Raw genomic sequence first — 18,399 nt, forward strand, 5'->3', positions numbered from 1 at the left:
TATTGTAATGATGTCTTTTCTGTGGTACATCATTCAGTAATATTACTTTACTAAATGAAAACCAAGTAGGACTGTTGTATTTAATTATAGGCGTTTATGGTTTCGTAAATCAGGTGGTATAAATCACCATTTGTAATCAGCGTAAATTTGATACCACAGATTTGGGATTTTCTTTAGCTTGCTTTCTTAGCTTGTTAAAGGTTACTTTTACACAGTCTTTAAAAAAGAAACCTGTACAGTGCAGCTCTTCCTCATGGATTTAATATTTATCAAGCAAATTACATAGTTGTAAAAGATAAAGTTGTTTGTAGTGAATGCAATTATAGATTTATTATTTATCTTTTATTAAAAATAGCTTTCATGTTTGGGTTTACTCTAGTGGAAATCTTCACTTTTGTGATAAAGCACCACTTTGGTAACTGTTGTGCTTTTCCAGATGTATACATTATCCAGTAACATGATTGGCAAATTCTGCAAATGAGGTAAACACCTAACTCCCCACCCCCACTGATCAAGATCTGGAAGGTTCCTGAAGTATAGTTTATTATAGGTCACACCTTGGGATTCACTTTAGCCTAGATCTACCCCAGGTGAACCTTGTTCACCTAAGGATCCTGGAGAAGCTGGTGTTTTTTGTTTTTTGTTTTTTGACATTTTATAGAAGACCAGATCAACTATAGAGGAGTTTTTTAAAGAGTTTTAAACTAAAATGTGTATCAATACCCTTGAACTCTACTGTAGTGGACTAGTATAGATCCAAATGTTGACCATTTATGTGAGTTGCTACAGTCTGAAACTAAAGCTTAGTGTGAAGGTTAAGGTGCAGCCTGGCTCTGCATGATGTTTAATCCTACCTGTGGATTTGGAAGGTGTATTGAGGAAACTTATAATCAGTGAGATTCTTTACCCAACTGCTGTCTGTAGAGAAGGACAATGATATATAAAACCTCTGAAACACCTAGAAATGTCCCTTTGTATGCTGGAATTTAAGACTGGGCTTGTTTCCTTCTCCTGCTCTCCTCCATAATATCACTGAGAGAAGTAAACTCTCCTTGAGATTTTGGAGCTACACCTGTCCATACCTGACACAATTGGTTTATTTGGAACAAGAATGATTTGGGGGAATGTAGCCAATAAAGGATACGTCTCTTTGACTTATTTAGCTTGGGGTGTATTTTTATTCTTTCTACCATTTATTGTGCTCTAGTTAGTGTCCCTTTTGGACTTACTTTCAACTAGTAATTGAATTAAACACATTGTGTGTGTGTGTGTGTGTGTGTGTGTGTGTGTGTGTGACAGAGACAGAGAGAAGAGGAAGAGAGGAAAGGGAGAGAGAAAGAGAGGGATAAAAGGTATCTGGCAAGGAGGCGGAGGAAAGGCATTGATGTTCTAGATATAACTTAACTAAGCAGGGTGAACTTAAGATTTCTAAACCCAACAGACTGAGTTTTTAAAAAAAGTTCCTACCTTTAAAGGAAGTTACAAAAATTGCCAATACATTATTGAAAACCATACTTTATGAGAAATAATTTATTTCCTTCCCTGCTTCCTTCCCTCCTTTTCTTTCCTCCCTCCCTCCTTCCTCTTCTCTTATTCTTTACCAATGGGTTGCTTGTAGTGGGTCTAATTTTTTAAGGAATCAACAAGTTCTAATAAAGTACAAAGTTCTAATTAACAAGTACATATTTGGATATTACTAAAGTATATGCATTATGTAATTTACTTCATGAACTAATCTAGAGAAACAGCTTATCTTTTTAAAAATCTCTTAAAACTGTTAGTATTAAGATATATATTTTAAAATATTATAGACAACTAACCAAACAAGTTATGACATGTACATTATATTTTTAATTAGCTAAGCTTACTATCTGTACTGTTTCTATAAGTAAAACAAATACTTTGAAGTATAACCTAGATTTATTCTGCAGAGAGCACAGTCCTCTATCATCTTGAATCTTTTCTCTTTCTTTTTTTTTTTTTTTAAATATTTGTGCTTCTTTTGTATTTTTTAAAAATTTATTTATTTATTTTTGGCTGCGTTGGGTCTTCATTGCTGCGCGCGGGCTTTCTCTAGTTGCGGCGAGCGGGGGCTACTCTTCGTTGCGGTGCACGGGCTTCTCATTGTGATGGCTTCTCTTGTTGTGGATCATGGCCTCTAGGCTTGCAGGCTTCAGTAGTTGTGGCTCGTGAGCTCAGTAGTTGTTGCTCATGGGCTCTAGAGCGCAGGCTCAGTAGTTGTGGTGCACGGGCTTAGTTGCTCCACGGCATGTGGGATCTTCCCGGACCAGGGCTTGAACCTGTGTCCCCTGCATTGGCTGGCGAATTCTTAACCACTGTGCCAACAGGGAAGTCCCTCTTTTTTCTTTCTTCATTGTTGCATGTGGTAGATAGGATGGAAGCTAGGCTTTATGTAATCTTAAACGATAACTATCCTCATAGAGCCAAGTGTTTATTCATTGTTGAATATATTCTTATTACAATAAGAAATTTTCATAAGACATATTTCTCACTTGTTATATATTTTGTATGTTATTGTAAAAGTAGAGAGTAGTTTCTCTGATTGGTAACATGTAAGCATGGTAGGAAGTGGGAATGGATGTGACATCTAAGTATATATATATATATTTTTTTTGCTGCACCTCACAGCATGCAGAATCTTAGTTCCCTGAATAGAGATGGAACCCCGGCCCGCTGCAGTGGAAGCACAGGGTTGTAACCACTGGACCACCGGGAAAGTCCCTAAGTACATTTTTAGGTGCTATTCTTGATTGTTCTTAGGTAAGCCAAAACTGCTATATTCAGTGCTGTTTTGCTTTATGACATTACTTCCTACCTCTTCTACCTCACACTCTTCACATTTTTATAGATCTCAGTTTTATCAACAGAACACTCATCATTTCTTCTTCAGAGATATTTTTCTCCCAACAGTCGCTTTTCATTCAGGATTCTCTTTTCTACAGTTGTAACTTGATTTGCTCCCAACTGAGCCTTTATGATATCTTTGACCTGTTTTAAATTCTGAAAATTCAGGGCCAATCCAAGATAAGTTGTATCAGCATTCTCTGATATGATGCAAGGTCATGATGTATAGTAAGGGGCTATTTCAACAGACTTGTGAATTGATCTGATTTCATGTTGGATTAATGCAAGAAATAAAAGTTAACGATAGTTGTGTTCTCCCCTGTGGTTTTTGCAGAAAGTTGCTGTTTTAGTGATAAAATATACTTGAACAGAATTTTTTAGTACATTGCAGTTTCCTTTTTGAGCAGTTTTTTGTTCTCTTCACTGTCATTAAATATGTGAAAAAAATCAATGCTTTTAATACTTTGAGGTTGATGTTTATTTCATTTGTGTTTTTAAAAAGTTGTCCTATTCTGCTCTTCTTTTAAATTGGTATAGAAGTCTATCTGATGTTATTAATTTACATGACACTTTATTTCCTTTGAATTCTTCTGTTGCAACTGTTTTTAGCCATATAATAGAGTATGTATACCATGTACTGAAACTTAAACACTATCATTTTCATAATTCACATGTTTTGACATTGTTCTTTTTAAAGGAAGTTGAAGAATGTTGTGTGATTAGAATCCCAAGACATGATATTGCCATGTATCTTACGGACATTTGTGAAATTGAGATTGTTGTTTCCTGGGTTTACACTCTTTCCTTTTGGTTGACTGTATACTTCATAAAAGTGTCATTTCTGTTTTTCTTTTTTTCCCACTCTCTGGAAGGGAACTTATAACTCTTATGTTTAATTTTTCCTCATTTAAAAATTTCTTTCATTATCTATTTCCTGCACTTTGTGGCTTAACTTCTTTTTTGTAGGATCTCACTAGTTTATATTTGCCTTTAATTATCTGAGCATCTGAGCATACTCTCTATCTCTAGCTTTTCTTCAATTACTAAGTTTTTTTTTTAGGTTCTCTAAAGGGGAAAACATGTACCTAAATTTATTGACTACACCTGAGTAGCTATTTTATCCCTTCTGTACGTACTTCACCAAGTTTTTGTTTGAACTTTTGTGTTTGCCATACCAGGATTATATTCAGATGCTTTTTCAATTTCAAAAAACTTCATGCTTTTTCTTTTTCTGAGCCAGTAGAACTCAAAAGAGTTAAGCCCCAGAGAGGGATGGGAAAAGGCAGGTTTCAAACTTGTGTAATTTCTGTAAGTCAAAGTAAGATAACTTACTAAAGATTTTTTTAGATTTAAAATCCCTCAAAAGGGACATCTTGACCTTGGTTGAGAGAATTGTTGAAAATCATGATGCCACAGATTCTTTTTTTTTTTTTAATTTTTAATTTAATTTAATTTATTTTTTTATACAGCAGGTTCTTATTAGTTATCTATTTTATACATATTAGTGTATACATGTCAATCCCAATCTCCCAATTCATCACACCACCACCGCCCCCCTGCCACTTTCCCCCCTTGGTGTCCATATGTTTGTTCTCTACATCAAGCCATAGAGTCTTGATGTTGGAAAATATTCATCAATCCAGGAGGCATAAAGAGAGAACATTCTGGAGAGAGAAATAGAAGAATACTCTTTGTATTCAACTACTGATTAGGAGTATGTTATGAAGCAAACAATAGGCATAGTGTTAAAATTATCTGTTAATTGATTTTATTTTACAATTTTTATGTATTGGGAATGTTGCAAATGATATGCTAATGAATTTACACCATAAAATATTTGAACTGTTAGGTTTTTGGGAAACTGCCCAAGTGCTCCATTCATGATAGAATATTTGATCTCTCCTTTAGGCCTATGATTGGTTACATCTTTGGGTGGAAGAGTCTAGTCAGTGAGAATATGTACACAAAATATTGGATTTTTAAAACATCAGATTAAGACATTCAATTCATTTATGCCTTTGCCAATCAGTCAATTAATCCGTCACTCTTCTATAACAATGCATTCAGTAAACTATAAGAATGCTCTTCTTTCTTAATTATATACTCTCATTATACGCTCTTATTTTATTTTATTTTTTTTAAAGGAATTCCTTTATTTTTATTATTTATTTATTTATTTATTTTTGGCTGTGTTGGGTCTTCGTTTCTGTGCAAGGGCTTTCTCTAGTTGCGGCAAGCGGGGGCCACTCTTCATCGCGGTGGGCGGGCCTCTCACTGTCGCGGCCTCTGTTGTTGCGGGGCACAGGCTCCAGACGCGCAGGCTCAGTAGCTGTGGCTCACGGGCCTAGTTGCTCCGCGGCATGTGGGATCTTCCCAGACCAGGGCTCGAACCCGTGTCCCCTGCATTGGCAGGCAGATTCTCAACCACTGCGCCACCAGGGAAGCCCTATACGCCCTTATTTCTTAATATTTATTGTGTAACCATGTCAGTGATGATAGAATATTTTTGAGTATAATGCTAAGATGTATAAAATCTTTTTTTTTTTTTTTTACTGGAGCAAGAGCACTTGTACCCCAGCTATAATTCCTGCTCAGGAGTTTGTAGCAGTCAAGGCACGAGGGCTCTGTATCCTCAATGTAGGTTGCTTTGTCAGCAGAGGATCATGAGTTACCCAGTCTCTTCTGTCCAGTCAGTCATTCCAAATTCCAAGTAGTAAGCTTTCTGCATAGGTTCAGTTTTTAGTGAGTTTTTCAAAGCTATTTCAAGAATTATGGCCAAATTGCCTCTATTATGAAACAATTCTCCTGACCTCATTTGTTTTAGGATTTAAAATCAAGAGGAAATGATATAAAGTAGAAACTCCTGTGAAAATGAATTAAGTTAAATCTTTCAAAGATTATAAGTAAGATTATGTATCCCATTGCTGCTGATGACACATCTTGCTAGCCATTAGGGCCCTAATTCTGTTAGAGTAAGACTCTGAGGCTTCTGTAGGGGGCCTATCATTTTGGAGAGTTGTGACATCTTTACCATTGAAAGTGTGGTGAGACTTGAAATAAACCTGTTAGGTTCTGTACTATTTAAAATACCTTATAGGTAATAAACTATAAATTATTTTAAAAGGTAAACTTGGGTATGTATTTAAGGAAATAGCTTTCCTTCTATTTATTTATTCCATCATTTATCCATTCAACAAAGATTTATTGAGTGCCTGCTATGTACCAGGCACTGTGCTAGGTGCATGATTTACAGTGGCAAATGATATTCGGTGTCTGCCTTTATGATGCTTAAAATTTATTAGGGAGACAGATATGGACACAGGCAATTTCACTGTGTATGTTGGGATTAACATCGTGTCATGTTCATTTCTTTGAATCATGTCCCTATAATCCTCAATAGCAGTGATATTGTGGGAAAAACCTAGACCAGTAGTCAGAAGACGTGGCTTCTAGGAGGAAGGACAAGATCTGATAATCACTGAGCTGGACTCTCAGTCTATAAATTTAGGTGTGTAAGAAATATCCATTTATTTTCTATAGTTCAACTTTATTTTTGACTCTTGATTACTAAGTTGTGGGCAGAATCACTCCAGTCCTTTTTGAGTTTTTTCCTACTTCCGTGGGGTTATGGTAGGGTTCCATCTGGAATGGGGGTATACTCTGGTCATTGATCATCTATATACAACAGTTTACCTCTGAGGCATGAGTTGTTGTGTCTAGATGGTTCTTTCTGGTCTGGCAACAATTGCTACTTCTAAGACATGTATTTAAATGTTTTTTTCCCAGAATTTCTGTGTTTCTGTTTTCCTAGCTGCATAATGATGCTTTTCCTCTCTGGGGTCTTTCTGCCTTTCAGGCAATGCTGCCAGGAAGCAGAGCCTAGATACCTGCTGCCTTGGGATCCAAAAACTTCTCTTATTTTTCAACTGAGAAAATCTCTTTCTAGACTGGGGAGGGGCTAGGAGATGTCCCTGTCTCTGCATGTACCTGAGAATCTCTCTTTCATCTCTGAAACAAACATTTCTTTTATTTGGAGGGTTTAGGCTTTTGGAAAGCAACACTGGGATAACTTTAAAATCCCGTTGGTTTTCTGTCCTGGTACATACCTCCCCTGAGGCAATAAAGTACAAAACCAGTTACCAGCTTGAATGAGAAGAAAGGAAATGGGAACATTTAGGGAGAGAAGAAATTAACATCTCAAAGTGCCAGCCTCGCACAGGTACTTCTTCACATGCCTTCTTATGATAATGCCACCAGGTGACCTTGTGAAAATCATATCATCTTTCTGAACCTCAGTTTCCTTTTCTAAAAGGGGTTTAATACTTCCCCCCCATATATTTTCTTTTCCCCATCAAATAAGATAATATATATTAACTTCACTTTTATAAAGTTAGTGATAGAATTAGGACAGGAAGCTCATCCAATGTTCTTTCTACTGTATGAGTGAGGTATTCTTTGAACAAATGAATGGCATCATGGTGCAGTGGAGGAGAGTCCTGGGACGGAATCCTGTCTTTACCATTAGCTGAATAAGTTATCTAAAGAAGATCAACAGACTGAGCTTCAAATTCCTCATCTTAAGACATGACTGCACTAATAATATCCAACTCTTAGGATTATTGAGACAATCAAAGAAAAATATCTAGCCCATGTGGAAATTGTTTTGGGAATAGGAAAGTGCTATACAAATGCTTATCAGAATACTTTCTTTCTTTCTTTTTTTTTTTTGGTCCAAGGAAGAGGAAAGTTGTGTTCAGAGGAAAGTTGTCTCCTTCCATCAGTTGTCTGGGTTCAGCTTCCTGGTCAGCTTCTGGAGTTAGCCTACCCAGATGTGGCATGTACACATCTGGTTACAGAAAGGAAATGCCGCACTGTGCTTTTTTTTAGAATAGAATAATGCTTCTTATGAGTATTTCTTCTCTTTCAATGTTGCTAAAGTAATCTGTAAACCATCCAATATTTACAAAATGATTGCAGTCTTTAGATCTGCTTTAAGTCTGGCCATACATTTTCCCCACAATTTAAATTCCAAGTTTTACCTATTTTTTCATTTTCTTTTTCTAGTTTGTTACAACTGGAATAAGGCATATTTCAGTATTCAGCTGAAGATGCAATTTACTATCTTCTTTCTTTCTATTTATTACTATTTAACCTTGTACTTTTCCCATTGTTCTCTTCAACAATTCTATAGAAATTGTGAAAGCATGACTTATCTGAAAGGTAGTAATATAAATTCACCATTTCATATTAATATCTTTTTGTGTCAATAGGGGAAATAGCCTTATCAACAGGTGTTTGTTGAAGTCTATTTAAAAAAATTTTTTGGGAGGGGGTGGGCTGGAAGTATAGTATAATAGCTAAGGACAATTAAAGAAAAAAGAAACACTGATCCTTTCCCAGTAAGTTACGTTTCAGCATGGCATAATACTTAAAAGTATGGGCTTTGGTGCCAGATAGACCATGGTTTACACCCTGGTTCCAACACTGGTTGTGTAGCCTTGGGCAAGTTATTTCATTTCTCTCAGTTTGTTTCCTCATTTGCAAAATGTGTATAGTAGTATTTCTTGGGGTTCTTGTGAAAATTATATAAGGTGATCTCTGCAGAATGCTTAGCATTGCTCAAAAAATGCCAGCTAATTTTATTAGCAATAAAATGACACCTTTGATGTATCACCTTGAACTGTATATTTTAATATTAAAAAAGCTTCTTTTTAAAGACCTGGTACAAGGATAACTTTTCTGTTGGCATTCATCATTTTATTATTTTCATATGAATATCTTAATTTACAAAATAACAAGAACAATAATGTCAATAATAAGAATTAAGCACATATAAGTGCTTCCTAATAAAATATTTTTATTTGCTAGTCATAATGTCTTATATTGTAAATAATGATCAAAAACTGTTCAGTGTTGCATATATTCATTTGAAATGGCATGAGAGAGGGAAAAACTCTAATCATTTTTGTTTGTTTCAATTGATATATATCACACCGTAGTTAGGATGATCTTTCTAAAACTTTAAAAAATGGTCATGCTCATCTTTATTAAAAAATCTTCCATGGCTTATTATTCCTCCTTCAGTATAAGGCCAAACATAGCATGGTCTGTATGGCATCAATTTACTTCTCTGTTCTCACGGCCCCTGGTACCTCATCATAGCATGACCCCACTCTATTTTAATCTTTTACTTTGTTTAAATTTTCTATTTAATTATCTTTACTTTCTGACAAAAGAAATCCCTAAGAGGGTAGAATATTTATCTTGTTCAGTGTTGAGTTCCCAGTGTCTAGAGCATAGTAAGATAAATATTTGATTAATGAATGAAAGAACTTTTTATCTCTATCAGGTTTTAAAGGTAGGACCATTTTAGTTTACATGTTATAAATATAATTTTTATATTAATAAACACATGTAAAAATAAGAGATTCAACATATAACCCTAGATTCTAAAATTCAGTGATAAAATTATGTCTGATTGGTCAAGTTTTATTTTTTTTCCGCAGAAATATGCTCAACTCTGTTTCTGGAGGATTAAGGGTGGTACTGTGGAGAGAACACTATACTTGAAATCAGAAGCTTTAAGATTAAGCTCCAAATCTGTTATTCAGTAGTTCTGTGATTGGACAAGCCACTATGAATTTCAGTTTCATGTAAAATAGGCAATATGACTTCTCAGTGGTGGGAATCAGATCAGATAATGCATGTGAAAGTTCTTTCTAAACTGTAAAAATGTTACATAAATTTATTTAAAGGAATTTCAGTATTCTAAATGATTTGTGTATTTAGTTTACCCTTTCCTCTATTACACTTTGATCTTAGTTTTCTGAACAATACCATCACATGTTCTATAATTCTTCCTTTTATTTTTTGTTGTGGCAAATAATTTTATGTTATCCTTTCTCTCTTTCTAAAATTTCATTTGTTAGCAGTATTGCCGTTTGCTGTTTCAAATTTAAATCACCTGTCCCAAATTATTTGTAACTTTTTGGTAATGCTATTCTTAAACCAAATACAAAAGAGTTGAAGCTTAATTAACACACATGATTACCTATAATTCCAGTTATGTAACATTCACTATATCCTTTGGATTGCGTATTTCATGCAAAAATTTTTTATTTAAAAAAATGATTTCTGGACTTCCCTGGTGGTCCAGTGGTTAAGACTCCACACTTCCAATGCAGGGAGCAGGGATTCGATCCCTGGTCAGGAAACTAAGATCCCACATGCCGCACAGCACAGCCAAAAAAAATAAATTAATTAAAAATTAAAAAATTAAAAACTAAGGGGAAATTAAAAAAAAAGAAGATTTCCCTCCTATTTCCTCCTGTATATGCCTTCAGGTATTCCAGATTTAGTTTCATCCTTTCAGTAGACTCAGGAGTCATATGAATACAGATTTCCTTTAACAAAGAAAATAGGAAAATTGAGGCCATTCAGGTGAAAAAAATCTCCACTTAATACCTGGTTTAATTTGAACATCAATTAAAGTATTCATCCTGACTTACCTGGATGATTATCTCAACTTTCCACTTTATTCAAGTAGTCAACATCTAGCTAGGGATCTTTGACTCGTATAACAAGATCCTTGTCATCTTTTTTTTTTTTTTTTTTTGCTTAATTTATCATCTTTGTATAGGTATCTAGTTTTAGATTACCTTCGAATTCAACCTTTCATGAATCAGAAATAAGAATTTAATCAGAAATGGAATTGACACTATGTAGTGATCATTATTGATAATCAAAAGAAGCGTAAAAGGGCAGCCAGAATTCCAGCATTAGATGCTGGCATGCAAAAGCCTAAGTTGTCTAAGATAGACTTGACCGTATTTGACCATTTGTTTTTTCCTATATTCTACCATCTTGTTTTATGTGTCAGATTTTTCTCATACAGAGATGAGAGGCATAATAAGCTCTGCTGGTTTAGAGAACATCTAGCTGCTTTGAATCAATAGTGTCTTCCCTGGGTAGTCACTCAATAAATATATGTTGAATGAATTAGTGAAAGTCCCCTTACGTAGCAAATTATATTTGTGGATGTGATTATGAGAATGCTATTGATACATTTTTGAGAATTGCCATTCACGGGAAAAAAATCTCAGAATAAGTGAGTACCTACAAAATTACATCTTTTTCACAGAGGAAAAAGAATTATAATTGTAAAGAAAAAAGAAAAAATGCCTGGCACTTAGACTTTTAAAAATTATCTGTTTAACAAATGAAAGAATGAGAAAGGCTAAAGCTTGAAGCAGTATAGATAATCAGATAACTAGCGCCCAAAGATACATATGAGAACTGAGAGAGGTATACTATAATTATGACATTGTTGATTATTTACATTAGTGGTTAGGAATGCGTTAGAAACTCAGGTATAGTAAGCCACTCTCTTTTCAGGGAAACAGCTGATTGTTTAATTGTTGACAAAATGGGGATTCAAATATTTGTCCCTGATTCAAAGAGTTGTTAAAAATATTATATCAGGTAAAGTATCAAAGCATTTTTAAAAATTAAAGGTTTATACACACGTACTAGGATATGTTTATAACACCATCTTTTGTTAATATATGTCTTATTTTAAAATTGGAGAGAGCTCCTGTGCATCCATTTTCATTTTTATATTTCTATCCTTCTTAGGTAAAAAAAGAACTAATTAAAAGAAAAAAAAAACAAAAGACAAAAAAGAACTAATTACACAATGTCCTTCTCCATTCATTACTGCTTATTGAAATTCTCCCTTCTTTTAAGGGAGTAAGCTATATTATATAGGAGTATGAGAGAAGGCCTCATTGATAAGGTGACATATGAGCAGAGATGTGAAAGAAGTGAAGTAGTAAGCTTCATGGATATTTGAAGGAAGAATGTCTAGGCAGAATGGCAAGTGTAGAGTCCCTGTGGTAGGAGGGTTCTTGATGTATTTGAGAAAGAGCAGAGACCACTGTGGTTGGAGTAGACGAGCAGAAGGAGAGGTGTAAAAGCTGAAATCGGAGAGGGAGGCTTTTGTCGAGTGAGATGGGGGGTCACTGGAGGGTTTGAGTTGAGGAGTGATCCTATCTGACTTCTGACTTAAAAACATCTTCCTGGCTGCTGTGTTTAGAAAAGACTGTAGGAGGGCAAAAGTGACATCATGTAGACTTGTAAGAGGTTATTTCATTAATGCAGGGGATAGATGATGGTCTGGACCAGGGTAGTAGCACTGGAGGTGGTGAGAAGTGATGGGATTCTGTATGTAATTTGATGTTAGAGCCAACAGGATTTATTGATGGATTAGATGTAGAGAGAGAAGAAGAATGAATGACGACTCCAGCGATTTCTGGCCTGAACAACTGGAAGGATGAGAGATGGAGAACATTGCAGGGGAAGCAGATCGGGGTGGTGGATAAGATCTGGAGTTCAGTTTTGACAAGTTAAAGTTTGACATTTTCTTTTTTTACCTGGAGAGCTGGTTTGTTAAACATTTACCAGCATTCACTGCTTGGAAGCCTAGTGAAAATGTTTCAAGAGTGCAACAGTATCAAATGTTGCTGATGGGTCAAGTGAGATAACTGAGAATTGACCACTGGATTTAGTAGGATGGATATAATAGGTAACCTTGGCAAGAGCAGTTTTAGTGGAATTACTGGAAAGAAAAGTCTGATTAGGGTAGTCTCAAGAAAGAATGAAGGGAAATTTAAAGGAGTTTTGCTCTAGAGGGGAACAGAGAAATGGGGACTATAGTTAGTTGGAGAGGAATGAGGCATAAAGGAAAGTTTTTAAAAATCACTGATAATACAGTTGATTTGTATGCTGAAGGGAGTGATTGAATGCAGAGGAAAACAGTTGATGATGAAGCAATGTCCTTGAGTAGGCAAAAGAGACTAGGCTCAGGTGCTCAAGTAGAGGAGTTGGCCTTAGAGAGAAACACAAATATTTTATCCATAGTAAGAGGAGGGGAGGCAGAATATAGGGGTGCAGTTACAAATAAATCAGTAGGTGTTATGTTAGGAGCTTGTGGAAGTTCTCTTATGATTTTCCGTAAAATAGAAAGCATGATCATCAGCTGAGAATGGCTGTGGGGGAGAAGAATTGGAAGGTTCGGGAGAAAGATATGAAATAAAGTACTCAATAAATATGAATTATTGTTATTATAATTGGTATTTAATCTGTGAAAGTGGTAGATTTGAAGGGGGAAAGGCTTTTAAAATTCAAAGACAATTGTCTTTGTAGTAATGATTGTGGATAATCATTTCACAATATATATGTATTATCAAAACTTCCTGTTGTACACCTTAAACATATACAATTTTTATTTGTTAATCATACCTCAGTAAAGCTGGAAGAAAAAGAATGAATCTCAAAGCATGGAAATTTTGATGAATATCCATCATATGATTTGAAAATATAAGGTAACAGGAGAAGAGCTCTGGTCAGATGGAGAAGTGCCAGGAATACCAAAAGAGACTTTTGAAGGAAGTGACATTGACTCTAAGTAAAACTCTTACTCATGACAGAATCTGGGCAAAGGATGAAATTGTGGAAAACCAATGATAATTCCAGTTGTCTTTCATCCCAAATGATACACATAAGAAACCCTTTTCATAATGTGCCTTATAAATGAAAAGTTTGTATATTGTTAGTTCCTCGGATAAGAATTCCTCAAACAGAGAGAACAAATAAAGATATATATATAATCATAAAAAGGAAAATTATCAGTGTAATATTTAAGACTCTGGTCTGAACTTTGTTGCCGTTTTCTTCAGAAGCTTTCCAAACATAATTTTATAAAACACAGGTTGATGATGAAAGCAGTTGTTTACTGGTTAAGATGAGTCTTGCCTTTTCTCATAATGCATTTCAGGTCTGAGTAAATCAATCAGTTACTGTATTTTGTATTCTTGGTGTACATAATTATTATTAGTTAAAAATATGTGACTTGACATTCTCCAAATAGATCTTCATGTTGGAACAACAAAATTGAATCTTCTGACTTCCAAAAAAAAAAAAAAAGACAATTTTCACCTACTACACACAAAGACACTGTCACTTTGGTGACTTTTTCAAGGATATTTTGTCTTGCGGGCAATGAAGACATGTAATCAAGAGCCATAATATAACAGTATGTATTAAGAATGCCTGCAGTATTTGTGTAGGCAAAATGGTTTGGAAGAAGGGTGACAGTGATTAATTTTAACTGTCAGCAATGGCTTTATGGAATAGAGAGCATTTGAGTTAGGTCTAAATTAAGGGAAGATAGGTTTGCAGTTGACTTGATTACTTTCTATGCATTAGACATTGTATTAAGTATTGTGTAATTTAATCCTGCTACCTGTGAGGAAACTGAAGCTCAGAGAAGTTAAGTAATTTGTTGAGGGTCACACACAGCTAGTAAGAAGGTTTCAGACCCAGATCTAGCTGACAATTAATGCTTTCCAATATAGCACACTGATTCAAGGGAGAGAATCGGGGTATGGGGGAGGATGTTCCAATACAGGGAGCAGGAAGAGCAAAGAAGAGTGCAGAGGTGAGAAAAAGTAGAGAAAGTGTGTGTGTGTGTGTTGGGAAGTGGAGAGGGGAAGTGAGTAATCCAATATGACTTGGGCACTGTGTGTGTGTGTGTGTGTGTGTTGGGAAGTGGAGAGGGGAAGTGAGTAATCCAATGTGACTTGGGCACTGTGTGTGTATGTGTGGAGGGGGTGGAATAATATATAGTGGGAAATAAGGCTGAAAATATAACTTGTAAACAGATCATGGGACGGAGGCCTCAAAGGTTGTGTTAAGGAATCTGGACACTCTCTGGTAGGAAGTCACCAATTTTAAGATAATTTTTTCTGACAAGAGAGAGTCTCATCTACTATGTGAATATCAATTGGTCAGCATTCCATTCGGACCTTTGTTTTGTTTCGTAGTTGCAGATTCTTTTGGAAGACAACAGAAATAAAAGTGGGTTCTTAAAATTGAGTTCATTGTAATTATCAATTTTAAAGATAGTTTATGGAATTCATGATTAGTTTATTAAATTATTTTGTCATGAAATTAGGAATATAACTATAGAATAGTTAAATGTTAGCTTATTATTTTTCTAAGACCATAAGATAGAATTTTAAAATCATGTTTTTCAGATACTGACCGAGCTTTATCATTACTGGAAGAATACTGCAAAAAATTAAGGAAACCAGAGGAGCAGCAGTTGAAAAACGCTGTTAAAAAGGTGATGGGTATCTTTAAGAGCAACTTATTCCAAGCTTTGCTAGGTATGTATTAAAAAATTATTTATCATCTTAATGATCAGAATTGGGCTTAAGAGTTTGAGTAATGTGGTCAGAAAACTTGATAACCAAATTTAAAACTGAAATATTTTTCTTGATATCAAGTAGAAGAAAAGATTTTTTCCCCCATTTTCTTGTTTAAGGTTATCTTAAAAAAGAACTTCTATAAAATAGAAATAAAGTGTATGTTAATAAAAATAAAAATATTGAAAGAATGTTCTATATAGGAAGACAAGATTACACAGGAAAAAACTGGAGTAGCTTATTGCAAAAAATTGAGGACAAATATGCTAAAGAAGGAAGTTTCCTCCTTCTAGAGGAAGACTTCCCTAACACAAAAAGTGATGCGTCACATTCTACTCAGAATCATAGTTCTAGTTTTACTCTCTTCTTAAGACAAAAACAACTTTTTTCATCTTTTTTGCTTCTCTTAAGAAATTTCATGATTCAAATTGAGAAGTTTATTGATGAAAATCTCAGTGCTTTGTCAATGTTTCATGAATCTAACTATATAATGTTTAACCTTTTGCTTATTCTTGAATTTATGGTTTATTTATGTATGTCTTTATACATACATTTTTGCATTTATGCAGATAATTTTTAATTCTTTTTTTAGAGTTAAACAAAAAATAGAAACAAATACCTCCCCTCAACAAAAGCAACCAACTAACTAAAGAATTTTAAAAAGACTCACTCAATTACACTATAGATTTTACTGGACTTAAACAGCATATTTTAAAGAAATAATTGAATCTACCAGACATTATTTTTCAGGTCTGATGGTTATTGATATAGGAACAAGACATGTGAATTTATGGGAGTTAATCTTGAAAATATTTTATTTGTGTTTTTATTATAATGAATGTCTACACTTATTGACAAAAGTATAACTTTATGGTTTGAATATAATTTTAAAAACCATTAAATTTTGAAAAATTAAGAATCAGTCTATTGAATAAAAATAGAAGTAAAAAGCTTTATAGGATTATTGCCTGTGGATTAATTTCTTTAAAATATTCTTATATGGCTGGTAAGAATTAATGACACAAATAACTATAATCATCTTAGCTGGTATTAAATAAAAACAGCTCTAAGTGGAGTCTTACAGAATTTAAATAAACCCTGTCATTAGAGAATAGTATTTTAGAGAACACTTTTAAGCAACAAATTTCTCAATTAAAAATTAATAGTTTTATCTAGTTGATAAATAGTAAAGGCCATTAACAGAATGGCAATGCCTCTAAATAGATTTGTATGATGTGCTTAGATAAGATTGGCTATGACTTTTGAGAGTTTAAGTTTTTGAGAACTTTATTTAGGAAGAATATTGTTGGATGCTTTAGAAAATTCTACTAAGGTAGTGTAACCATTTGGTAATGCAACATCATTGCATGGGGAATAAAAAGACGAATGACAAAGAGTTGTATTTTGCCATTGTTTTGAGTGAGTGATAAATATCTTGGCAAAAAGCCTGTAGTGTAACTGGAATTTCTGTAATAAAATGGGAGGCAACAGTAATCTGTAAAAAGCTGTTATGTAAGTAATCCTGATGCCCAGCTTTGAATGGATAGATTTGCTTTGGCTGGTCTTTTAAGTCATTTTGGGATAAACCAGAGTACGAAGAATGGAGCAGTGCTATACAACAAAACATAATTTTCTATTGAATCCTGTGTAGGTTGCTAAATACTGCTTACTAATTTATTATTATTGAATGTTTGAGTTGGTCTCACTGTGCAATTTTAAGGACACAAAAGAAGAAAAACTATGTAGCCCTGTGCATCCTGAAGGGGATTATATCTTTATAAATGGATAAGTAGGGAACCATTGACAAATAGGGCATTATTATTATTTTTTTAACATCTTTATTGGAGTATAATTGCTTTACAATGGTGTGTTAATTTCTGCTTTATAACAAAGTGAATCAGCTATACATATACATATATCCCCATATCTCCTCCCTCTTGTGTCTCCCTCCCACCGTCCCTATCCCACCCGTCTAGGTGGTCACAAAGCACTAGGGCATTATTTATGCTCTATATTTTGCTTTCTGTTTTGATCAACTTACCTTCCCCATTTTTTTTTGTTACAAGTGATGGAAGATAGTGACTTTCACCCATTATTCTGGTATTCAGGTAGCCAGTATGTTGAAATAATACCTTGCATGAATCTCATCTGAAGAAATAGAAAGGAATCATAGTGTAGAAAACCCATCATAAATGGATAGTAGAGTAAAATACTATTATTGCAGAATATGCTGTAATATTTACAAGTGACCAGGAAACCAGGCCTTCTGTCTATAGATGAAAAGCATCACTTTGAAAATGAATACTATCCTCCTTTTGTGGTACTTCATCATATGCCTAAAAAAGAAAATGCAAACACTAGTACGTCTTAGATGGTATAATCCTTGAGGACAGAATTCTGTCTCCATAACTTTGACCATTATTATAGCACAAAAAAGCATTTTATAAATGGGTTCTGTGATAATAGGGTGGAGGGTGATAGCAGAGGTATTGTTTTTTTCATTTTTAAAATATGACTTTATTTGATTATAAACATAATATATGCTCATTATAGAAATTTTTAAAAATAAAGTCAAAGAAGAAAATAAAATCCAAGGGTAAAATGCACTTCTCTTACAGTAAGTAGGGTGATGAACTGTTTAACTTTCTTCTTTCTTGCTTCTCTAGTCCCTGTATTCTTTGTTTTGGCTTTCCATTTACCAATAACAAAAAGTATAAAAAAACACCTTAACTTTTAGGGCTTCCCTGGTGGCTCAGTGCTTAAGAATCCGCCTGCCAATGCAGGGGACACGGGTTCGAGCCCTGGTCTGGGAAGATCCCACATGCCGCGGAGCAACTAAGCCCGTGTGCCACAACTACTGAGCCTGCGCTCTAGAGCCCGAGAGCCACAACTACTGAGCCCGTGAGCCACAACTACTGAGTCTATGTGTCACAACTACTGAGCCTGTGCTCTAGAGCCCATGCTCTGCAACAAGAGAAGACACTTCAGTGACAAGCCTATGCACGGCAACGAAGAGTAGGCCCCACTCTCCACAACTAGAGAAAGCCCGCGCACAGCAACAAAGACCCAATGCAGCCAAAAATAAATAAATAAAATAAATAAATTAAAACAAAAACAAAGAAAACACCTTAACTTTTAAAAAGTTAGTAATTACTGTTCATTAATGTACAAAAGAAGAAAAATGCCTGAAACAGCAAAGCTGCACACTTTGATGTTAGGCTTAGGGTGACATCTTGTGGTAATACTGAAGAAAATATTTTGTCCAATA

General features: G+C 34.6%; 1 protein-coding gene across 3 annotated transcripts in view; it reads left to right on the forward strand.

Annotated features, from left to right (window-relative positions):
• DLG2 (discs large MAGUK scaffold protein 2) overlaps positions 1 to 18,399 on the forward strand; it is a 2,066,111-nt gene that overhangs the window by 1,889 nt on the left and 2,045,823 nt on the right. For all 3 annotated transcript variants that reach the window (XM_082410132.1, XM_082410117.1, XM_082410128.1), the window contains exon 2: positions 14,961 to 15,092. In XM_082410132.1, coding sequence (XP_082266258.1) covers positions 14,961 to 15,092 — 132 coding nt within the window. The remainder of the gene's footprint in view (positions 1 to 14,960; positions 15,093 to 18,399) is intronic.

The sequence above is a fragment of the Balaenoptera physalus genome (genome assembly GCF_965194825.1).
Source record: "Balaenoptera physalus genome assembly, chromosome: 10".
NCBI lineage: Eukaryota > Metazoa > Chordata > Mammalia > Artiodactyla > Balaenopteridae > Balaenoptera > Balaenoptera physalus.